Here is a 25,436-nt window from a genome sequence, read left to right on the forward strand (position 1 = left end):
AGTTTAATATTGTTTTCGTTACTTTCACATGTTAATGGACAATTGAGGGGAACAAGTAAAAGAGTAATACAAATACCTTTACTAATTTCATCTACCTTAGATTCATTGTTTACTATATTTGTTTTCTATCTGTCTGCATAATATGTAGATCTGTATGTTCAGAGCAGATTTAGCAAAACGTATTTTGATTAATTAACAGCTAAAAGTCCATAATGTTCTCTGCTTTCTGTCTGCAATAGGCCAAGAGTTGGCCCACTGCAGTGGTGGATATATTGACCAAGATCATACACGTGCTGTAGTTTATGACTAATACAGTCAAATACATACAAGTTAAAACCCCAAATATTTACAGAAATTGTCACAATCAAGACATTGATGACAATACAGAAACTGAAGGTAGAGTATAGCTCAGAGAGGTACATTTTATATGTGTGTGTTTGTGTAGGCTACGTTTTTTTCCTGATACCAGTCGAGTTATGGTACTAATTCAAAATTTAAGACAGTACTTTTAGATTCTAATGTTCACATTTGTAAATATTTTAAATTAATGAGTTATAGTTAATCTACATGTTTTTTCGAAGGTTACTGGCTGTTTGACTTTCGCACTCAAAGGTGTCCTTTCATCGACCCACTTGTGTGCGAGAAGATTCACCTGTAGCAAAAGCGCCTCACCTCTACCTGCTGTATCATAAACACTGAAGTCCCGCCCATATTGTTAAAGCTTATTTTCTATTGGACGGTGGAGTGGACGAGCGATTCCACTGTGGAGCACCTGGTAGTCAGTCATCAGCGGGACGAAAGCGTACGTACGTACAGTGAGCTGACAACACGGCAATGCGGACGAAGAAGGGCAAAAACGAGGGGAATAGTCCGGTTTATAGTAGCCCAGCCGGTCGGGGCTTTAGCTGGTGTTAAGGAAAAATTAAGCCAGGACTTCGTCTTCGAAACCTCCGACAAAAGGACCTTAGTTTGATTTGGAAGTAGCTTCGGAGCGGATATTTCCCTGCAAAACCCTGAACCACATCCGTATTCCCAGCCCCGGTCGTATGGAATCGTCTGCTCCAAGAATGATCGCTTGAATATTTTTATACTGTATCCTTTTTCCCCCCCTCACCGCTTCCCATTTTTACAGACTCGCTATGGTGGACTCCCCTACCATGAGGAAGACTTTTGTGGTCCCAGACATAAAATCATTGGATTTGTATGACTGCACTAAATCAAAAATATGCGCAAGTGTCGGATGGCTGCTGGCAAAGTCCTACGGCAGCACAGGTAGGTTTTAGTTCACACGGCAGGCCTGAATGTTATGCGTAAAGGTTGTGTTAAGACCATTTGTTGTCCAACAATGTGTTTATATTGTGTCTAACAGTGTAGCGAAAACCGGTATGCATGTAGGGGAACTGCAGTGTGTGTAGTTCAGCGATTTTCAGCACAAAGAGGCGCATATGAGCAGAGGAGCAATGCATCGTATGCGTTTTTGACACTGACACATGTCATTTGTTCTCACTCAATGGGTGGGCACATTTGGAGGTATGTGTGTCACAGAAACGGCCTCCTCCTGTAGGCCTTATCACGCTAGCCCATTCTGTCGCGTTTCCAGCCACCAGGCTTCAGTCAGAAATTGCAGGCTAGCTGCTGGGGATGTTTTTAATCCGGTTACACAGACAGGGCACACGGGGCGTATGTTTTTCCAGTATCTTTCTTTCTCCTAGTGATGGTGACAGCCCGCAGTACCCACAGTAAACGCTGGTTACTGCTTCATGTTATTTGAATCAAAAGCAGACCGTAGCTTATTGTGCGCTCAGAGAATAGACTACCAGTGCTCTTGTGCCTTATTATCAGGGGGTTTCTTTCCATGTCCTTAGTCAGCAAATTTCAAGAAGCAACTGGGAGAAGCTTTGTAGCGCAAAACGCACACCCACAACATAACCAAAACATGTTTTCTGTACTTAACATGTAGCCTATCATAAGAATTTGTTTTGTCTCATTTTCTTGAGGCATCTCGTCAGCTTTGACCCTGAGGTGATAGCATGGCTCTTTGTTTGAGCACTCACTGGTGAAGATTAGACCTTATGAAGCAGACATCCGATGAGCCTTGTAAAGAAAAAGCCTTGACTGCTTTATTTTTTCAAAAGTAGACTACACATAATGACATAATGTGGTTATAAAAAAACAAAAGACAAACATATTACTATACTAATACATTCTTGGACCTTTTGATGTTACAGTGTATTTTTTTTTTTTTTTAAATACAGGCATTACTTATTTTATCCTGAAATAGGTGTGAGGAGAACTTCATTTAACTTTAGCAACATGAGTTGTTTGTTTCATAATTTCAGGCAGGTCCCAGGTTTAGGACTCTGGGCTGCAGCTCATGTGTACTCTGTTAAGCACCTCAACCACACCCTATGGTCAAAGTCACTCCATACCAAGCTGCAGGAATGTAAGGACAAACACTGTTATGATGTGGAGGTTTTCTCTTGATCGAGTTCAATAGCCCTGCTGATGGTAATTTTTTTGTAAAGCTGGGTGACATCATCTTGTCCCTTATTAGAAACCTAGCACATTAGGACAACACAGAGCCCAGCAGGAGCCAGACAGTCATCTGGTCATGAGCCTTTTTAGGTCAGTTAGTCTATAGATAACAATGGGTGGCATTTTTAATTCCAGTCTCTCCAAAAATGGAATTTGACATGGATAACAAAGTAGTGTTTACAGTGCATTTCATATTTAGTTAGATTATTTGCTAAAAAGCTAATGTTTAACTAATTAAGGAAACCAATAACCACTTATTGAGATAAAATTAAAAAAAAAATCTAGAATAAAATCAGCATCAGCGGCAATGATATGGATAGACTGAAATATTTGTGTTTGCATAACAAATGTTTCAAGCATGGCAGCACAATTTAAACAATAAAGTTTCCTACAAGATAGTTTCACTTTTGCCACAAGCAAACCCCTACGGTTAAGTTCACTGTCTTCAGTCAAGATTTCAAGACTTCAGTCTTGTAATGTGCAACACATTGTCTCAGTGGTCAGCGCTGTTTTTCACTTCCCAGTTAAAATGCTTTTTTACATGTTGAAATATTGGGCTGCCATGATGATTTCGCTGTCTCCTTTAACCAAGGAAACATGGACCTTGTGTTTTAACAAGGAAGGAGCCTGTAGGCTGTAACTCGTCATTCTAGTAATGGACAACTCACAGTAGCTACACAGTATCTTTTCAATACGCTCTGCTCTACCTAGGGACATTTGGCTATCAGCATTTATTTTTTAATATCCATCATTACTGGTGATTTGATTAGGTTGCCACGTCTTTACATAGAACTTTCTCCTATTTCATACCAAAATGGAAATTTTGTAATAGAAGACTTGTAGGGAAAAATGCCTGTGAGTGTTGATTTGAAAGGTAAATATCTAAAATATAATGTGTATTTTCTGAAACATGTTTAGAATGTGGCTAAAAAGCAATCCAACCCGTTCTCTAAGTAGTTTTCTTGTGGGTGTTAAGAGGTTAATGGATGAGATAAAATGTTGTTTTCCTTCCTGTATAGTACACTTTAACTATATCTATATTGTATATATGTATACATGCTTGCATACTAAATATACATGCGAGGGTGTTTAATGTATGAAAGTCTTGGGATCTTTTTTTTTTAATGCATTGACTTATTATTTATGTCTAATATTTTCCATGCAGGGTTTAAAAAAAAAAAAAAAAAAAGTTAGGCATGAATGTAATTAATTATTTACCCTTGAAGTTCTTGAAGCTGTCATGAGAAATGAGTTTCCAGATCTGAGTATGACTCAAGCTGGAATGGGACAAGAAACTTGATTTACCTGCTGAGGCTTAAGAAATACTTAATCTTATAGTGACAAGTCCAAGGGCATGACATTTATGCATTCTGTTATTCAGGTTTCCTTCTAATCATTGCCAACGTGAATTATCTGTGTTTGTTTTCCATATCTGAATAACAGGGAAACAGACTATGTCGCTGCTTAAATATTGTTTTTTATGTCCAACAATCTTTTGTTGGAGTCATCCTATGTTTTCTTTTCATAGCTATAAAACCAAACCACCTCACACTTTGACCCACTCTTACCATTACAGTAGCATATTACCTTCACATAGCTACAAAGTTGCTGGCCCATACTGAAATCCTGTTTGACTGATTACTCATCCTTTTCCAATCATTGTGACCATGGTGAGTCAGCAAGGGAGAAGGACCTGAGGAGGATGTTGGCTTGCTTTTAATGTTTACTTAAACGGTTGGGATTCCTGTTCACTATATGTTAGCCTTTCATGGCATTATACTGTTAAATGCCAAAACACCTCAAAATATTATTAAGACTTTCTCTCTTTAAAATGTACTTCGCTGTACGCTTGCCATTTAATGCAGTTTAAGCTTGTGCTATAGCAAGGTGTTGCCCATGTGATAGGATATACAGGCCTGGTAGAGGGAGCTACTGGTGATGATGTGGTGCTTGATGTATAGTGCAGAAAGTACCCTTTTTACAATAGTGATCAAATAGTACAGTATTATTTAAGAAAGGGTTAATGATAAGATCTTTGTTGTAGATGGCAATAATAAATAATAAAGCTCAGATAAGGTAGTGGCATTAGCATTTTACACAGAACGAGGGGTCACGTGTGGGGTAGAATGCTACCACGGCCCCTCTCACCACTGCTTGGTTTTGGGGCAGCAAAACAGTACCTGCTTTGTTCTAAAAATGAGAGCATATAATCGCCTGTTTGATTCTTCACCACATGATGAAGATGTTATTGTATAATTTTCAATGAAAGATTTAAAAGTTAAAACCGCTTTCATTATTATAACACATATAATGCTGAGTTAAGATACAGGAATTGTAATTATGATTGGTTTTCATTTACTGCCTAAAGATTACATGGAGAAATTTTTAAAATAAATGTCTCTTAGTTCCAGAAAGGCTCCCATGAGAAACCTGGACGTTTAGATAGTCATATCCAGCAGGTTGACATTCATTGTGCTAAAGCTTACACCCCAGTGTAAAGTGACAATTGGTGGATTGTGGATTTCTTCGCTTGGTTTAAATCAGTTTCGATTTCCACCTAGCAAGTGAGGTGGAGAGTTTGTATTGTTCGGTGTGTGATTACTGTAGGACAAGTGAGCATGGCTGTGAAATGACCAGCATGCTAGCTCAAATAGTCAGTGAGGTAGAGGGACATGTGGTTCCTGTTATCAGCAGGCTATCAAACGATACAGGTCAGTACAGAAGATATCTAACACAGCTGAACTGACTTTCAACCACATTAGCAAGTTCTATACATCTTACTGCATGTTTTAATAGCTTGGTCTGATTTACTTAAGAAAAAATAAATACTCGTCACTAAAATAGTGCTCTGATCTTTAAGTTTGTAACACTGTTTTCATTGTATTCTTTAGTCCCAGGTTGGTATCTAAGACATTTGGGTTAACAAAAGCACAGACCCGCTGAAGAATCGCAGTCAAAATCACAAATTGCTTGACTGGCTCTTCCTAACAAGCGTTCCTCTAGCTTACCGTCTATGATGATGTGTTTAGAAGCTTTTCGCACATTTGACTTTTACCTTTTTACTCAAACCAGTAGATAAGCTTTGACCCCATGAACTATAAAAGTGACAGAGGTAGTTGCTCCTGCTTATGCAAACAAAACAAGCACATGCTTTTAATCTAAATATTCCCCTGGCAGGGCATTGATGAATATAATTGCAGCATCACAATGCAAGGCTTGGTTACAAGTATTCCAGTTCGTCATGCTTTTTGTTACCTTGTATTACTTTTAGTTTTTAAATCGGGAGTGTGCTTTACTAAATAATTGTTGCTATTTTTGCTGTGCATGTGCATAGTTTTGGGGACCTGTATAACAATTTGAAGCCTCAGTTTTCTAGCCACTTTGTTTCTGATATGTGTCACACAAAGTGATCATTCATGGACAGACTGTGTCATAGGGAAATCATTCTTTTATCGATCTTTCCAATCTCACTCAGTTGTGGCATTTGCATCCTACTTTGCCTTCTGGGCTAATTTTTTTCTGGTTTACCTTTTTGTCTTTTACACATTACAGTGGAATTTTTTTTCTTTTACATATACAATGCACCTATGTGACCCAAGATGATTTGTTTTTACAGCACTAAAGTAGGCACTCCAGTTTTGGCACCTGAGAGTATTTACAACAGCATGAACCATGTGGCATGACTGATCATATTGTGTGGCAACCTATAGTCATCATAGGGTGAGACAAAGGGAACAGGGCATTGATTAAAGGAGGCGGCTTTTGTTTCGACAGCTGATGTCAATGGATCCATTACATGATTATATAATGATACAGCAGTTTAGTGACACCTCCCTTGTAATAATCCCTTTGTTCTTCTGTTATATATAGTCTAAGGCTCTCAAACACACACACACAAACACACGTTTTTCCTTTCTTTTTGCAGACATACTGCTTGCGTTTAAGCAAGTCAACTTTTTTGTCCAAGGGCCTTTGAAACGGCAAGTCACATGTTTGTTTATGGTTGCACAAAGAAACTGGCTGTTAGGTTTGCTGCAGAGAAACCAGTTTCAAAGGGTGTGTGTCAAGTTTGTGTTTTTAGGGTAAACTTATAAAAGACAGATCATGATAACAAAGTCATTTGTGCACTAGTGTTGAAGGCTCAGATTTTTGTGTTTTTTGCTGTTGTCATCATATTTAGTCTTTATTTTCACATTGGGTGAGAGGGTATAGCCGGTGGGTTTTATGGGCAGCACAGTGGTCGTGTGGTTAGCACTGTCGCAAAAAAAGATCCCTGGTTTGAACCCTGGTTGGGGCCTTTCTGTGGGGAGTTTACATGTTTGTTCTCCTTGTGCCTGCGTGGGTCTCCTCTGGGTACTCTGGCTTCCTACCAAAATCCAAACATGTACATGTTGGGTTAATTGGTTATTCTAAATTGGACTGGGATAAGAGGGAGATAAAGTGCTTAAAGTGTATAGAATAATACACTTTATGAGTGCATGCTTAAATGTAGCTTGTGGTTAAAGTGTTTTGAGTGGTCAGTAAGGGTAGAAAAGCAGTATATAAATGTGACTACATTCTTATCTAGTGATGGCTATCTTGTGTGCTGAGCAAGGTACATCCAGGGTCCATTGTGGTATTAAATTTGATGCTAATTTTGGTAAGTGAAAAACAAACAGAACAAAATGTTGAAGCGACTGAATGTCTGTGAAGGTTCTCAGTCATCCAGGTCATCGTAGTCAAAGGAGCTTGCAAAGAAAAGTGTCTGGACTTCTTTAAGTTGCTTGTTGCTGATAAGGTGGGGCCAGGCTTCACAATGAGCTCACCCAAAACTCTGGCTGATTGGGACCCACACCCAGTTTCACACCTTGGCTCAGGCGATTAGAGGATCATCAGGGGGTCCTTTTGTCCCTCTTTGGGGGGAATACTCCCACTGGGTTTAAATCTGGGACTCTCCACCATTTGACCTTAGAACTGAAGAAGCTTCTCGGATGAGAGGTGAAACGTCTTCAAGCAACTTAAAGAAGTCCAGACGCTTTTCTTTGCAAGCTCCTTTGAAGTGACTGAATGTTGAACAAGACAAAACAATATCCCCGTACACTTGTTGTGAACATAAACATTGTCTATACACATACTTTAAACATGTTTATTCCTGGTTTATAGTTGTACAAGGCAAATCACATGGACATCTCGCTTTGGACTTTATAGACTGAAAAATAGATGTAGTTTCTAGTTTTAAAAACCGTAAAACCAGTGCAGAAATGCCTCAAACCTGCATTATTTAATATAGTACCATTACCAGGAAACACTTGACCCCTGTTTCAATCTAGGGGGTCAATGTTGACATTGTGGATGACTATAAATACCTTGGAGTACACATTGACAATAAACTGGACTGGGCTAAAAACACCACAGCACTTTACAGGAAGGGCCAAAATCGTCTCTATTTTTTGAGGTGACTGAGGTCCTTCAACATCTGCTGGACAATGCTAAGGATTTTCTACGAGTCTGTTGGGGCCAGTGCGATCCTCTACACCGTTGCAAGCTGAGGGTCACAGATTCCAACAGACTCAATAAACTGATACGTATGGCCAGTAACGTTGTGGGGATGGAGCTGGACTCCCTTAAGGTGGTATATCAATAAAGGGGATTAATAAAGTATTCTGATTCCTCATGGGGTAACAAATTGAAGTCAGTTTGTAAAGAAGTCTCTCATAGTCTTCTTTACCTCCCTTGCTTGTAAACCTCAGTAAACTCATTCCTGATAAGATCATAGGCTTAAATGTTAGTGTATGGTTTACTGTGTGACTGACATGTCACTAGCACACTTTGCCCCTTGGTTTCACTGTTAGATCTGTTATGTCTGGTCTGGTATAGTTGTGTATGCTCTGGCAATACTGTTGCATACATGTCTGTAATAGAACCACAACTAGAAACTTTTTTTTTTTTTTTATTATTAACCATTTGTGTCTTTTTTTCCTCTCTCTGTAGAAAATGTCCCTGCAGAGCTGCGTGACCCTTTCTACTGTGACCAGTATGAACAGGAGCACCTTAAACCTCCAGTAACACACCTCCTGCAGTCATCAGAGCTCTACTGTCGCACCTACAACATATTACTGGGTAGTACTGCAACTGAGGCTCAGCCAAAAGATAACGCCACCCTGCTGCAGCTTCTAACTCAGAGAGGCGTCGTTGCCAAAGACCAGGACACAACAGTGACTGATGCTGACCTCCGACATAAACCCATCAAAATGGTAAAATGATGAAACTGTCTGGGTGATGGGGAGGGTGAAATGCTTTTGTCTATTATCCTTGGGATTCTTCTCGTTAGACCAGATTCTCTGCTATGCAGAACTCTGTAGGAAAGCAAATAGGTTCAAGTTCGCTTGGTTTCTGATATAGGGCCATGTTTATGCTTTGATTCTAGGGATTAAAGGGCATCAAAAAGACCCCCTACTCATTCAGCCCTTCCCCCACTCCCCAAGCTCATCCCAGAGGATGAGTGGATCCAGCTGCTAGGACAAGAGCAGTCATGGTCACATGAGGAATAACCACTTTACTTTAAGGGTGTGTGTGTGAGAGAGATGATCTAGATACAATAGATGGTTCAGATCAGAATAATAGCTTAACAATTTTGATGAAACATTAGCTGTTGTGTGTTAAGAGAATTCTCTGGGTTGGCTGTGTGAGTCAAATCAAGAGAAACAGGTTTATCCTCTTAGCTCTTGACAATAGATTTCCTTCTCGCTTTCTTTCTTCCTGCTTGCTTAGTTCTTGTTCAAACATAATATAGTCATGTGTTCTTCAATGTGGATAAAAAAAACTGCAGCTGGCTAATATGTTTTTGCTAAACTACAGGCTGAAATAAAGGGAACTCTTTTTATTTAAGGTAATATGCATTTCTTTTCTGCCCCCAGCTGGCACAACAACTTTCAAATTTAAAGTAGTCTTCCCTTTTTACAGATTACTATCCTTCTCATGGAATGGTATACAATGAAAATTCCCCAGCCATCTTGGTTTACGTACACACAGGCTGTTTTTGAAAGCTAAGCAGGGACTCTCCAAGGATTAGTAAGGAAAATGGTGTTATGTTAGGTGAATGCTGGTTGCTTCACTGTTCCTGTTTGCTGGCCAAAGGAGCAGGTACTTCCCTGCTGATGGCACAGTTGTAATGAGAACCTCAGGTTTTTGCTTGAAATGGGCTTATGCATTGTTTTGTTTTTTGTTTTTCTCAGCAATACTGCTGAGAATTTGAGTCCTCATTAAGAGTAGAACCTGATAAAAATCCAAATTTAGATGTCATATTGTTGAACAGATGCACCTATAAATCTGACCCAATTAATGTGAATGCTGCCTTTTTCTTGACTTGGAGCGAGAGAGTGTTTTTTAAAGATAAAAGATACAAAGCAAGATGAATAATGGTAAAAACAGAACCATCCTCTAAAGGGGCTTTGCTAGTTTATTTTTACATAGTATTTTTCCTACTTGTGCTCTGGTGAAAGCTTTAACGAAATAAAAGGAAGAATAAATAGTGTCACATGCACCTTCACTTGTACCGACTCTGAGATCACATAGTTGTTATATCAGATTAGTGAAGGACTTTCTTTTATAAACATGCTTGCTCTTTGCAGGTTTTCTGACATCACCTGCAACAATATCAGTACCCTGATCTGACATCACACATTCTGATGATTATGATGATAATTTAATGTCAAAAATCTTAAAATTCAATTTTTTTCCACTTGTAATCACTGTAATAATGGCTACGGTTATGATTTCTACTGGGATTATTAAATCCAGTAATAACTGCCTAATGAGACATGCCTCTTTCATGTATCATGTTGCTGTAGTTTCTGAGCATACAAATGTCTCAGCTTGCCTGCCATGTAACTTAGCTCTGAATGAGGTTTCCAGGTCAGGAAATGGTACCTCTTAACTGTAAATCCTAAATTTGTTATTTGGCTGTTACTGTTAATGCTGCATTTGCTGTTTTGCTCCTTTAGTGTATGAGCTTTCCAGTAGCTGTTTGGCTTCTCTTTGGGCTTGTCGCCACTGACTGGCACTGCAGCTACAGTGTGGCAAGCAATGAAAGTGGGTCATGCTGCAGCAATAGAAGGATGGGGCATCATTGTGGGTCTTGGCCAGTAAACGGCTTTGCAGCAGCAATCTGCTGCAGGACTGCTGTATATTAAAGCTTCACATATTTGAGTCAGACAAGGTAGATAACATGCTACATGCATTTAAAAGCATGTAGAGTCATGCTTGTAGTTGACTGCACACTGGTGCCTGTTATTCTGCAAAGCCATCAACTGTTAATGACTTTTTACACTGTTATTGGTAAATCGCACAACTTCATATTATTGCTGCTGTTAGCTAATCATTGTGTTTGCTAATCGTGTAAATCCAGCGTTGCAGGTTCATCATAAGTCGTAAGGACACATTGGGTGCTGGCTGGAGTTCATGCATCAGGACTGGAGTAGAATGCCACTGACCTAATCAAAGTAGGGCAAAAAAGCTAACAGATGGTTAAAGATAAAAGCTAACCTAATGCATACAGAACTGTAAGTTATCAATTATTCTCTCATCCCATTTTAAATCCATAGACATTAATATGGAGTTGGAACCATTTGCAGCTATAATAAGTTTCACTATTCTAGAAAGGTTTCTACAAGATTTTGAGTTGTTTGTGAGAATATTCAGAGGAGCATTTGTGAGCTCAGACACTGCTGTTGGGTGAGGGAGTCTGGCCAATGTTCTAATTCATCCCAAAGGTGTTTGAGGTTGAGGTCTGTACGGCCCAGTCAAGTTATTCAACAACAAACTCATCTGGCCATGCCTTTATGGACTTTGCTTTGTATACTGGCAACAGTCATGCTGGAATATAAAGGGGCCTTTCCCAAACTGTTCTCAAGAAGTTGGAAAAATTGTCCAACATGTTTTGGTAACTGAAGCATTAGATTTCCCTTCACTGCTCCAGAGTCCAGTGGTGAGATAGTATTAATGTGTCTATGTTAGATGGAGGAATCGTAACACAAAAAAACCTACTTAGAATTCCTTGGAATTGGGTTCAAATCCTGCAGCCGCCTCCACCCCATTACTTGTGTCCTATGTGTAATGAATTATATGTCCTACTACTAACTGTTCTTCTGGTCCACTACTTCTGATGGTTGCCCAGCCCCCATCACTCCTCAGATTGGGGATAAAGATCTTTGAAGATTAGAGATAATCTGCCATGCAGACTGAGTGCAATCATCCACTATCGCATGACATGCCAGAGATGACCACTGACTCACCAGGCACCTAACCTACCTCACAATATGAAACATATTGGTTAAATTTGCTTCTGTAACAATAGATTCTAATTCTAATCTATATGTAATATTACTATAGATACTGTGTCGATTCCCACAGCGCTAAAGTAAGTCATGTAGCTATAATGCTGCTAAACCTCTTCATGGTCTCCTGTTGGTTTTGGATGGCAGTGACACTTTGTCTTAAATCATAGTGCTGTGCTGGCAGGTTTTCTGGTCAAGTGAGCATCATTCAGGAGCTTAACTGAAATTAGATGTGGCAGACTATCTGAAACACTAACCATCATCTTGCACATTTATTCTGCTTTGGGCTTCTGTTGAATGATAACTAATGTGTTGTAATGAAACTTGTTTACAGTATACAAAATGACTTTTTTATGCAGCTTTTCTACACTTGTCTTTACTTGCTTAGGTATACAGTTCATATACATATGGATGTTCATACTATAACCCCTTTCTAAAATCCCTTTCTGGGCCCCAGCCCTCCCTGATCCCCTATTTTTCTCCCCATCAGGTGGCACCAAGCAGGGTAGGGAATGGGGTTAAGTCATATTTCAGACGTAATCAGATTTTTCCCTCATCATAATCTCACATAATGCTTAACAAGATGCCTTTTGCATTCTTTGTTTATCTGAGTTACATTTATAGACATGCAAACAGAGTTTCCAAATAATCCCATAAAATTCCATGTTGATTGGGTTAATTTGTGGCCTATTAATTTTTTGTCTGTGTGTCACATTGGTTTAAGGGGCATGGATGTTTTTTGTTTTTTTGTTTTTTAAGAGCTAGGACTAAGCCAGGAGCAGAGAGCAGTGCTGCAGTCAGGCTTGTACTGAGATGCATTATGGGTCAGCTGGTTGGTTGTTATGGTGATCTGGCAGGCTCTGTGCTGTGTGTTTGAGTTGCTCCTCTCATTAGGGAGACTTGTGATTTAGCTTAGTGAGCTCTCCTGGGTGTGCAATGGGAAATCCACTAGCAGCACCCCCTCCTTTATCTCCTTTCATTCTCCCATTTTTTCCATGATTTACCCTCTGAATAATTACTGTAGGCATAACATCGGAGTCAGCCACTCTCAATAGTTCTGTCATGCATTTGTTCTTTTTCTCTCAGTCATCTTCTTTTCACACTGTGGCAATAGCTCCAACCTATGATTACACACTTTGCGGCTAAAAGCAAAAATGTTATATCTTTTTGCTTTCATGGCAGAGCATAGTTACTGGCAAAATTTACTGGTTGTTAGGAAAATACAAGTGAACCATTGCTTATCAATATTCCAATATTTTATGATTAAAAATGTATAATATGTAATCTTACATGATGATGATGATGATGATATAATTGATGTTTAACGCAGTGGACATTTTTATGTTTGGCTCACATTGACTCATTCATACAAAAATAAATAAATTACATTTTCTAAGGATCTGTATTTTGAACTACAGAATCCTGTAAAACCATGTTAATATAATCAATTTATTTCCAATTCTTACAATGTTGGAATGATCAGTACTAAGTAATTATATTCTGAATCCCTATTGGTTTTGGTTTTTGTAGGAACATTTATTGCTTTGATGTTTCAGCCCTGCAGTCCCTGTATTAGGCAGGACACACAGAAGCAGTAACACTAGTGCTGGCAACAGTGGTTGGCAAGCAGGTCACTCAGGGCCACACTGCTCACAGAAACAGACTACAGCACATCCAGAGAGCTTTGACCAATATTATCTGGCAAGCTTTTGCTGGCATACCCCACCCAGGCACTGTATGTGTTCAGGTCAGCACTTTACATCAGGGATCAGTACACAGATATGCACACAGCTGGACTGCCCCTGCCCCCCATCTGGGGCTACACAAGAGTTTAAGAGGAAAAGAATCTCTGAAGTTGTAAGTAGTGAAAGGCGGCAGGCGCTGATTTGCACATATTAAGCTCCAAATTGTTGACAAGATTTTGAAGGAATGGCCCCACAGTATGTTTTAATCGGCCTTTTGCCTCTCTGCTATAGCCTGACTTAATTATTGTAACAAGCCTGTTATTGCAGTTACCTATTAATGTATTAATGGAGAGATTGGCACCCAACTGTACTGTTGAAAGGCAATTTAAAAGGATTTAGATAAACAAGATAAAAAAAGGTTCATACATGTTTTCAATTTGTTTACAAGTGTTTAGCTTATTGTATATGAGAAGCTAGCAGAAAGAGAGTGCTGCTGGCATTACTCACTCAGATGACGAGAAAGGGCAAGAGAAAGGTGGCCACAGTGGCACATTCTAAAACTGAACAAATTTATTAGCAATTTGTATAAACAAAGTAGAACTAATATTCTGAACAATTATGAATATAGTGGGAATTGCATAAATTTAAAAATTGTTCAACTATTATAATTTGCAGCAGTAACAAGGTTGACTATAAGATAGTGTTGTACTCTTTGCTTTGCTGTGTTTGTACCCTACAGTACAAACAGAGCACAACGTCTAATAAGTTAACAGGTTTATAGAGTTAAAGGTTTCACTCTAGCTGAGCTGATAATGTTACTGGAACATTTTAACAGGCTTTGCCTGTAAGTTCTGTCTTACAGGCAAAGTTGTTAATGTGTTTTATCTATTAACCAGAGCTCTGTAATGGTCTTGTCTAAGTAGGTAACTTCAAATTGTGATTGTTAAATACATTTAAGTACGTTTTCTTTCTTCTTCTTCTTTTTTGCTTGATTGTATTTGAGTGGGGAAAATCAAGGTTTTATAACCATTTTTTGTGTCAAAAATACATTCGGTCACAAGCACCTGTTTCTTAAAGAGAATGGTGTTCTTTGTTACGCTTCCTGGTGATCTAGTTACAACACATCATTTTGTCCTGCAGTCTCTCACACATGAGTCATACAGAACTATTTCACTGTGCAAAAGAGAAAGGGAAATGGCTCAAAGAAGGCAAATAAAGGGAAAGCAGGTAAGGAATGGCAATCTTGCAGACCATGTGTTCACCTGCTACAGGTCCAGTGCCTCTTTAATGATTTAATGAGGGTATAAACATGAGTCCAAAGGTCTTCCACATCTACTGATGTGTGTGTGCTTACTTGTTGAGAGCTGTTGTTAGTTTCTGCTGACTCATAACTGGCTTCTAGTGACCTCTGGAGGGTGTTTCATGTAAATACTGGTAGTGGTGCATTGTATTTTGCTGTAAGGACCATGCTAGAAAAGGATCCAACATTACTGTCTTAACTGTAATTGATTGATGCTGCCCAGGGTCATTGCTCTTCACTTCCTTTTTTTTTTCTCCTTCCCATGTGATTTGGTGAAGAGTGCTCATCTGGCAGTGATGGATGCTTTGATGGCTGTGGGAGCCATGGAGACAGTGACTGCGGTGAAGACATGTAGTTCTGCTGAGCTCCTGGGAAAAGCAGCCAGCTGGGAAGATGCTCTGCTTCACTGGGTTAATGAGGTAAGGAACAGGCCAAAGAAAACTATGTCTTTTTCAGAAAAACACCTAATTTTCTTTCAGAAGATGTTCTTGGTTCAACATTTGTATGAGCACTAAGTTAGTAAATTAACTGGTGACTAATGAACTGTAATTCTCTAAACTTTGTTTTTATATGCTTGTTTCTGACTTTGTGAACACACGGCACAAAAGAATGTGGAAATGATTTTCTCTTGTTATTATGCTATTAGTTGAACCAGAATCTGAGAGAACGTACTGAAGGAGCCCAGAATGACTTGTCTGAGACCATTACAGACCCCCAACCTGTTCAACCATCAGTGAGTACTGCATTAAATATTCAGTGTATTGTCACTGTTATTGTATTGTTATTTCTATCCAGAAATGCGTGATATTCTTGATGGGATTATGCAGTCAGGGCAGGTCTGTTTCGTTTAGGTTTTTTGGAGGAACAGGGTGTATATAAATGAGTATATACATGGGTGTAGTCAGCAATTTTTGCAATTTTAATGACGTCAGTTGCTGTTGCAAATCAGGTGGAGTCAGGTGTAGCTTGGCACAATATTCTAGACAGGGTTTTGTGGCACTAATCCAGAATTATCAGTTGGCGTGGCTCAGCTTCTATAATGAACAATTACGTGTGTTCTGCTCAAACCTTTAAGTTGCAGTGGGTGAAAGTGAAACGGGTATCTAAGAAATGGAAGGAAACTTTTTTGTTTTACACAAAAAATGCACAACACAGGAAAATGTCTATTTGTGACAGACAAATGTTGTAAAATCATAGAAATAATATATTGCCAGTGTGCAAACAGTGTAGGTTCCATAATAAAAAATACATTTGAATTTTGATAGATTAAATTCAGTGGTTTGCCTCATCTTCTGCATATTTGATAAGAGCTTTTTGTTCAATAAAAAAAAGTTTACATGAAAAATATCATGCTTTGTCCAGTCAGAACAAAACCTTCCAGCTGCTACATTAGTATTCAGAAACTTTCACCCTGTTTTGGAGACAAACGAAATTATTATAAAAGAAGCTAATTTCTGTTTTTGCTTCCTATTTCTACTTCCTTACTCTATCAATCCTAACAAGTCTTGGTTGATATATTAAAACAAGGACAAGGTGGGAATTGCTTTTTCAAGATGGCCGTCTTGCCATTTCGTGTAAATAAAGTAGTCACAACCCTTTGTTTTTCTAGTTCTTCCACTCTTCGCTTAATATGTCTCCCTGTACTCCTGTTCTCCATTTCCTTCTATTTCCTGTCTCTCCCCCGCCCCAATCTGACAGTGTCCTACTCGCTGGTACTGGAAACTTGTTCCTGTAAGTTCCCTCCTTTCCTCTGCTTCCTCCCCTTGTCCCTCCATCCTTCCAGTGTCTTCATCAAATTTATCAGGAAATATCTGATGGTCAGGTTTGTTTGTTTCTTCCCCAAATGTGATGTGGGAATGCATTGTGCATCACATCCTAGTAAGCATTAAATTGCACTTAACAGCATAAGTGTGATAGATTTGGGCTGTGACAATAGCTCTAAAGACATTGTTTGTGGAGACGTGTGGTGCATGAATAGCAGTCTTTTTTTTTTTCTTTTTTCTTTTTTTAACTGATCATCTGAAACTGCCATGTTCAAGTTTTTCTCAAGTGTGGGGCAAAGATGTCTGTATGTGTTTATGAGAGTAACAGAAAGGCTTCTAATCCACTGGTTCACTGCCACAGTGGGCTGTTTTGTCTGTATACTATAGCTGTACCTGAAACATTTTCTCTCTTTCTGAGATCTAATCTCTTTCTTTCATTCTGTCTCCTGAGACCTTCACTTGACCCACTTTTTCTGAAGAAAAAACCCCTTTCTTTCTGCTCCAGTTCAGTCACTCTCTCTGCATCTTCAGTTTGTTCACATTTGCGCTCTCCTTTTCACATCGGTTTAGCATGACCTTTCTTTATTTCATTTGTTGCTTTTAATTTTGTAATCACTTTTTATTATTGTGTATCACTGTGTGTCTGCTTAGGAGCATTTACCTATGTTTGATAAACTTGATGGTTGATGGCATGAACTAATATGTGAAATTTATAAAATTACATTCAACATTGTGTGTGATTTGTCTTTTTTCTTTCTCTCTTTTTTTTTTTTTTTTTTAGCTCCGCTATAGGAAGGATAAAATTCAGTCCAAACTAAAGCCAGTTTTTCCAGTAGTGAATGAAGTTAAAGACCTGTCCAGTGGATGTGCTGTTGCTGCCGTCATACATTACTATTGCCCCGGCCTTCTGAGACTTGAAGGTACCAACAAACATTCTAACAGAATGCTGCAAAAAATGACCTTTAGAACCTGAGACATTTGTGAAAATTAAATTTTTTTTCTCATCTCTCTGTTAGATGTTTGTATGAAGGATTCCATGTCTGTAGCAGATAGCTTGTACAACCTGCAATTCATCCGTGAATTTTGTGACAGCTGCCTAAAGAGCTGCTGTCACTTGGCACTGGAGGACATGTTATATACACCACAGGAACTTCAGGTACTTTCAGTCTGGATCACTGATGAACAAAAAATATATTCACACAAATACTGTGTTATCTTTTGAGTGCTTGATTTATTTTCTGGGATTTAGATGAACTTGCTGAGCTTCCTGGCAGAACTGCTTAGCTGGTTTGAAGTACAAAGACCAGAATTTGTGCAGCCAATAGATATGTTAAGTAAGTCTCACTGATTTGCAGTCCTTTCTAAATATTGTTTAACACGAACATATATTTCATATATATCATATATAATTGATATATTTTAAAAAGTCTGTTTGTGGCTTTTCTTTTGTCAGGCGAATCTACACCAGTAACACCAAGCAGCTTGAGTGATAACAGGTACAGAAGCTTTCTGGGTGTGATTTTGCTGTTGTAGTAGACTAAGGGCAACGTATTATTTAGACAATACCGTCATTTAAGTGAAGTATTTGTGCTTTGCAGTACCTCCCCCTCTATATTCAAGAAGCCTTTCCTCCCAATTTCCTCTTCTGCATCAGGTAAGATGAAGACTATGGTCAGCCATCATTACATTTAGCTACATAAGCATTTTACAGTGTGGTTCACTTATTTCCTTCAATCCATGTTTGTCTTTTAGTTGTGTCTTGTGCTGTTTGATAGTCTTGTTTTCTTATTTGGATAGACATTCGAAACTTTTTGTAAATGTTTTCCCTTTAATTTCTGTGTTCCATGTTTTTTTGCATCCCGGTGTTGTTTGCATGCCTTTACATGTCTGTGTATGTCCCATTGTACTCAGGATCTTTGACTCAGTCTACCTCAATGTCTCATATAGAAGGAGCTGGAAAGACATGGAGCAAGAAACCTCTGAGGTAGGACTAGCATATTCTGGACTGATTTAAGCATTTTATTTATTTATTTATTTTTTTAATGTGCTCATGCTTGTGTTTTCTTTTTTGTTTTGTTTGTTGTTGGGTTTTTTTTTTTGGTTTTTTTTTAAGCCGGCCATTGTCAGCAGTATCCTTCAGCATTCCTTTTGGGCTAGACAGCGACGTAGACATTGTGATGGGCAACCCTGTAATAACCCGCTCTATGAGCTCAGATCAGCTGAACCCAGCTGGTCAAAATATGGCAAGGGTGCCCTACACCCCTCCCGAAGACCTCAGTCATTTGCTTAGCAAACCTTCAGGACCTAATGGTCCACAGAGAGCATCCTGGGCCACCCAGACTCCCACTGTTCCTAAGTTGGCAGAGGAGAATGACCTCGGGACAAGTGAAACAGGAGAGCTGCCTACAATTGAAGAGGCTCTTCAGATTATTCACAATGAAAGCAAAATGGAGCCTCGTTTACACCCTGATGGTGCTCCTGACGGCTTCTACCTCCACTCTCCTGATGATCCTGCTAGTTCTCGCTATAATGGCAATTTACCACCAATCAGCTCCTCTGCACCAACCCGCTCAGGAATGATGTATCGGCCAACAGGAGAGTCCAGTGAATCCACTCGCACTAGAAACACTTCTGAATGTTCACGAGATGATGACTCAGTTTTGAGAGACGGTAGTGTGGATTCAGATGCATCAGAAGACATGCCTAAAGCTCAGTCCACTCCATCAACACCCGGTGCTGCAGGTGGTGCTGCTATTAGAGCTGGTAAGGAGGTTCCTGACAGTGGTGTGAAGATGACCAGTTTTGTAGAACGGAAAAAGAAACAGATTACTGATTCTCCAAAATCTAGTGATTCTCCTCAGATGACATCATGGGCACAGAAGTCTGAAGAAAGCCCCAGCAAGAGCCCACAGCTGAATAATGAGATGTCGGAGTTGGGGGTTCGGCTTGAAGAAAAGCGCAAAGCCATCGAAGCTCAGAAGAAACGCATTGAGGCCATTTTTGCAAAGCATAGGCAGAGACTAGGAAAGAGTGCCTTTCTGCAATTAAAGAAAGAGCACCGTGAGGGGAAAGGAGAAGATGGCCAGGTCAGTACCTCATTCACAGAAGAAGACCTCTCTCGCTTGACACTTGAAGAGCGGCTAGCACGAATCGAATTGGAAGATCAACAGGAACAAGATGAAGAGCACCCCACAGTGGAAGATGAGGGTAATGTTAAAAGAGGACTTGCGCTCAACAAGCAGGTCAAAGAGAAGGCAGGTACACCAGGAGAGAAGCACCATGCGACACCTACTGACAAAGTGGTTGCTCCTTTAGGGGACTATAACAACGCAGTGTCCAAGCTAACTGCAGCTCTTAGCTCCCTGCAAAGTGACATGCAACGACTGACTGAGCAGCAAAATCAGCTAATGAAGAAAAAACCGTCACCTTCCAATAACAAGTCTTGGGTTATTCCAACCAGCCCTAAAACCTCCACCTCAGCCCCTCCTCCTGCACGCCTGTCACGAGAAACCACTCGAGATTTAAATTCGGCCTCCTCTTCTCCGTCTCCATCACGCAAAATCACAAACCACACCACTTCTCCTAAATCTCCTCATGTACATCGAAGAGCCCAGTCTGTACCTCCTAAAAGCCCAAAACACAGTCGTCCATCAGACACTAAAGTCCCCTCCCTGTCGAGGGTTCTTACCCCACCTACAAATGTAGACCGCATCCCCCATCTTCGTCGTGTAAATCCCTGGCAATCTCAAGTACAGACTTCATCCTCATTCTCCATTGGTGACTCCGGTAGCCTAGATGAGCTGCGCTCATTAGGACCAACTCCTGTGCCAACAACTACACTGACCCCAATACCAGCTTCTACCCCAACTCCAGGTCCTGGTGCAGATGACGGCCTGTCAGAAGTAGGCTCCAATGATGGACAAAGTATATTTAGTATGGACCTTGAGGTCGGGTCCAATCATGGTCCATTGACTAGAAAGGAAGGCGTTGCAGGAGGGGGCTACAGCTCTGGTGCCCCATCTGAATGTTCTTTTGAGAGTGATGCACCTGCAGGGATGTTGAATGGCAAACGCAGTAGCCTGATAGAGATCTCACTGTCTGCCTTGGGAGGAGATGATGAGGAGGATGACCAAGTGCCTGATGCTCTCTCTGACTCAATGAGTGACCTCACAGAGGCAGAGAATAAAGCAGCAGTTGGTTTCTTTTTCAAGGTTGGTGGCTGACACATATTTTCACAGTATATATCTGCATAGAAAGTGTGCTATAATTGGTGTGCATTCATCCCTTTTTATTATTAGGATGACAAAGATCGACCGGAGGATGAAATGGCTCAGCGAAAAGCAGCTTTTCTTGAAAAACAGCAGAAGAGAACAGAAGAGATGAAAAGACGAAAACTTGAGCAGGAAAAAGAAAAAGAATCAAAGTGAGACCAGTTTCTGAATAGCTTTAATTTAATCATTTTTTTTTTTATTTTAAGCAGCCAAAGGGTGCACATAATTTGGATTTAATAATTTATTGTTCTGTGTTTTATGACTCGAATTGTTGCTATCATTAATCCCATAATTCAGTCTTGTTGCATTTCATAATGTGGCGTTACACATTAAAGGTCTTACACTTCATTTTTAGCAAGCCCCAGTGGATGATCATTGAAGGCTGGGGCAGTAAAAATGAGGACAGACCACAGACCCCAGGCACTCCTCCCAAAACCCCACCAGCAGAAGGCACTCCTCAACGTAGAGGAGACTTCACTAAGCAGGAATATGAGAGGAGACAGCAATTGAAGATCATGGAAGACTTGGACAAGGTTCTGAAGCAGAAACCCACTACAGTGCGTGGTGTCAAGAAGCAGAGACCTAAGACTATGTTCAGAGATGACTCTGTGCTCTCTCAGAGTCCTGTCAAAGGTTTCATGGGTAAGTACTTCTGACTTTAACCAGTAAAATTCCCGGCTTTTGTATTCTCTCTTCCTATGCTCACATGTACAATATTTCCTACTTGTAGGCACTAAGCTCAACAAGGTATACTCCCATTCATCCATGAACCTGTCCTCCATGGCTAATGACCCTGGCGGTATGACCGTCAGGAAGTCACCCAGGTAACCTGCAAATTGATAATGACTTGATGTATTTTCTTTTTTTAAATGGTTAAAAAGTGGGAAGCACAGAATTTAGCCTGAAACATTGAAATTTAGCCTGTGTTTAAAGTCTCCACTCCAAACTATATACCAGTTTTTAAATTGTGTTGATAGGCCAAGTAAAAAAAAAAAGCGTTTTTTGTTTTGTTTGTTTTCTTCTGAATACTACCGTCACATTTAGTGCGAGAAGAAAACCGCAATCGAAAAATCATATTGCAGCACGTGACATTAGGTTGTTAAGGAAGAGGAGAAAGTTTTAGGAGCGATGGTAGCGAGTGAGCAAGAGAGAGGGTGATATTGATAGCGAGTTTTGATAGTTGAGAAATTTGTGATGTTTAGCGTGTTTGGAGTGTAGTTGGTGTGTAGTCATTGTTTTGTGTGTCAAAATAATGAGTGCACTGTTGAATGTCACATTTGCTAGCCAAAAACCATTAAAGGTAGATTGAAATGTAAGTGTTGTCTCCAGGTGGAAAACAGGAGGAATGTTGACAGGTCTGCAGCTATTATCCCTGTGATATGCGCCTCTTTTTTGTAGTTTTTTTTTTTTTTTTAATTTCACAAATAATTTGTATGGCACCTTATTGTTCTGTAATTTTATTTTTAGAAATAGTTTTAAATGGTTGTACAAAAGACACCTGAGGTATTGCATGCATTTTTAGGTAAATAGTTGCATATAGCTTTGCTGTTTGCAAAATTTGTACATATTTTTTTTAAATGTACAATTTCTGTTTGCATTTCAAGTTATGAAAATGATTTGTTAAACATGTTTTTTGCTTTCACAGTAAAAAAATTTTCCTACTCTGATTTTATTATTTTTCTGTGATTTTTAGATCATTTGTGTTAATACAGTAAGTCAAAATTGAAAAAAAATGACTGTAGATTTAGACATGTGAGGTTGTGCTGAAAAGAATGATATCAAATAAGGTAAGGTCAATAGTTTTTAAAGTTGAAATATTAAGGTAAAATCAAAAGTACTGAAAAACAGCCAATTTAACATTGGACCCCAGAGGGTTAAAGTTTAAAATATTTAATAAGTGGGTGTTCTTGTATCATTGATACAAACTATAGATGCAGTTTAGTCTGTGTTATCAGGTGCAAATGAAAAATAAAGCCTCAAAATGTAAAAAATGCTTCCTCTGTTATCTCTCTAGTCGTTCACACTCTCCTGCTCGATCACGGGGAAGGTCCCCAGGACGAATTGGTGTTCAGAATGGAGAGAAGGACTGGGAGACTGGCTCCGCTATTTCCTCCCCTGCTTCTATCCCAGAATATACAGGTCAGTCATAATTTCCACACAAAAAATTGTAAAAATGAATGCTGCAAGCATTGTTTTGTTTGCTTTATAGCATTTGGAAATGTTGTGTTTTGCAGGACCAAAGCTGTACAAGGAGCCTAGCTTTAAGTCCAACAAATTCATCATCCATAATGCTATCACTCGTTGCTGCCTGGCTGGGAAGGTCAATGAACCACAGAAAAACAAGATTGTAGAGGTAAACCATCCCGCTGTGTCAGAGTCCAACAAAAAGCTACACCCTAATTAGGTTATGTAACGCACTTAAAGCCAGGTTTATACATGTTTGCGTTTGGGTTGTCCCAGACAAAAGCTGCTCAACATGAAAGAACTATAGTGATTTTTTTAACTTGTGGCTTCCAAATGGTGATACTGTGTTAAAAGATGGCTGTTGTAATAGACTTCCAACCAAAAGGCTGTCTGGGAAAAATTCTGATAGTATCAGAAATTTTAAATGACCATCTCACAATGTGACTGCTGCCACGACCTATTTGTCAACAATTCAACATACAGTGATGCACAGATCATTTTGTGAAAAGACAAAACAAATTGAAGATGGAGGTAAAACATGCAAAACAATATGTTTGAGGTGGTGGCAAAAGTGTGGCGGCAAAACCTTTGTGTAATATGACTACCAGCTGTTGTTATGAATGCCCTAAGGAGGATGTAGCATGTAAAAATAAGTTGGTATTATCATCACACAACCTGCATGCATCAAACCTAATGTCCTCCCCAAGTTGATTAGGTCCATATACTTATTCTTTTCTCTATATCTCTCTTTTCAGGAAATGGAGAAAAGCACAGCCAATCACTTTCTTATCCTCTTCAGAGATTCCAGCTGCCAATTCAGAGCGGTTTATACCATGAACCCTGAAACCGATGAGATGGCACGGCTAACTGGCATTGGCCCGCGAGTCATCACGCTTGATATGGTTGAGTCCATTTACAAGTACAGCTCAGACCGCAAGCAGTTCACCGTCATCCCGTCCAAAACCATGTCCATGAGTGTTGACGCTTTCACCATCCCTGGCCATTTTTGGCAAAAGCGCCCAGGAACTCCCAAAAAGTTTGGCACTCTCAAATAAAGACTTATCCAATAAAGGTAGAGGTGCTTTTCAGGGAATCCATTCCCAACTTGACTTTTCATTTCCCTTGATTTTGGCCAGTGTGGCAGTTGAGATTGTTATTCAGTTAGAATAACAGAAAACAGATTGAGTGACTTTGGACAGCTATCCACGTGGAGCTAACACTACATGCTAAGAGAATGGGCCAAGCACCTACTCACTCAGCCAGTGTGCTTAGAATAGTTTATCTCTGGTCTACCTAGATTGTAAAATAATGCAACTGATTCAGGACAACAACTCCCCCCCCCCCACCCCCCTCATGCCTTGCCTTACCCTGCCATGCCCGAGTCATTTTTGCGACTCTAAGGTAAGAAAAAGAGAGGACAACCACACTGCCTTTGCCTGCAAAACAGTACTTAGGGCACGAGTAGTTCCCACCCATCTCAGTTCTGCTTGCATTTGCCTTTTCTACTTCTAGGGCTCACTCTTTCCACTCTGCTGAAACAAGTCTAAGGTCTCAGTTTTGATTGGAGACTTCAGCTGAAAATTAATAGCAGATAACACTGCTCCCAATGAATGTAGGGCACACACTTAACCATTCATTCCATTCAGGGGTGTTTTCACTGTTTGAATCTATTATAGTGAATGGTCCTTCTGCACTGGTAGTGACTGCTGTCATTGTCAGTGGACTTCCAGACCTAGGAAATGCTTGTGCCACATAGTTTGTGAACTCCATTCAATCTCTCAGCTGTAGACATCTGGATGTTTTTTTTATACCATTTGCCATGTTTTTGCTGGACAAAATTATTCACTCTTTGAGAACTAAAAGAAAAATGAAATTCATGTGACTTTTTCCCTAGTAGCTCGCTTTTTTCATTTTCAACACGTGATGAATTGAAATGTTATTTGAGCTTATCTTGAAAAATAAACCTGGAAACATGAAGGAGGGCTTTATCGTGTTTATCTAGGATACAGCTCTTTGTGAGAATGATAATCAATGATAATTTAATATATACTGAATGCTAATTAATTTGATTTTTTTTTTGACAATGATTTGTAAAACGTTGACCTTTGTAAGCTATGAATAAGCTAGCCTGCTGCAAAGTATAAGTGAGATGTATGTTTGAGTTGCGAATGAGTGAATGAGAATGAATAGAATTTGAAACAGTTTGTCTTGGGATGAATAAATCCTTTAGGTCACTATGAGTCTGTTTCCTATTATTTTATTTCCCTGTTTATGTGTCTTGGCATATAAACAGTAGGTTTTCTTGATGAAGGATCATTCCGGACTGTAACAGCCCTCATCTACCCCACAGTCTCTAGAGACTCCATGTGCAACTGGAGGAATGT

At 39.6% G+C, this 25,436-nt stretch overlaps 1 protein-coding gene across 3 annotated transcripts; it reads left to right on the forward strand.

Annotated features, from left to right (window-relative positions):
* The first annotated feature begins 801 nt into the window (after nucleotides 1-801).
* camsap3 (calmodulin regulated spectrin-associated protein family, member 3) lies at nucleotides 802-25,292 on the forward strand. Of its 3 annotated transcripts, none has more exons than XM_085454500.1 (18): nucleotides 802-1,272; nucleotides 8,506-8,768; nucleotides 15,113-15,253; nucleotides 15,481-15,567; nucleotides 16,533-16,565; nucleotides 17,379-17,517; nucleotides 17,614-17,753; nucleotides 17,847-17,931; nucleotides 18,051-18,093; nucleotides 18,196-18,251; nucleotides 18,509-18,581; nucleotides 18,711-20,808; nucleotides 20,896-21,020; nucleotides 21,224-21,510; nucleotides 21,599-21,692; nucleotides 22,883-23,007; nucleotides 23,103-23,221; nucleotides 23,808-25,292. In XM_085454500.1, the coding sequence occupies exons 1-18, from the start codon at nucleotides 1,140-1,142 to the stop codon at nucleotides 24,105-24,107; spliced, it is 4,341 nt and encodes a 1,446-aa protein (XP_085310626.1). In that variant the 5' UTR covers nucleotides 802-1,139; the 3' UTR covers nucleotides 24,108-25,292. The 3 variants fall into 3 exon arrangements, with proteins under 3 accessions (XP_085310626.1, XP_085310628.1, XP_085310627.1); XM_085454502.1 differs by having other exon boundaries at nucleotides 18,545-18,581; XM_085454501.1 differs by lacking the exon at nucleotides 16,533-16,565.
* Nucleotides 25,293-25,436: the final 144 nt, after the last annotated feature.

The sequence above is a fragment of the Copadichromis virginalis genome, linkage group LG4, assembly GCF_057382275.1.
Source record: "Copadichromis virginalis isolate Kocher_CV1m ecotype Utaka linkage group LG4, C_Virginalis_male_GT1.1, whole genome shotgun sequence".
Lineage (NCBI taxonomy): Eukaryota > Metazoa > Chordata > Actinopteri > Cichliformes > Cichlidae > Copadichromis > Copadichromis virginalis.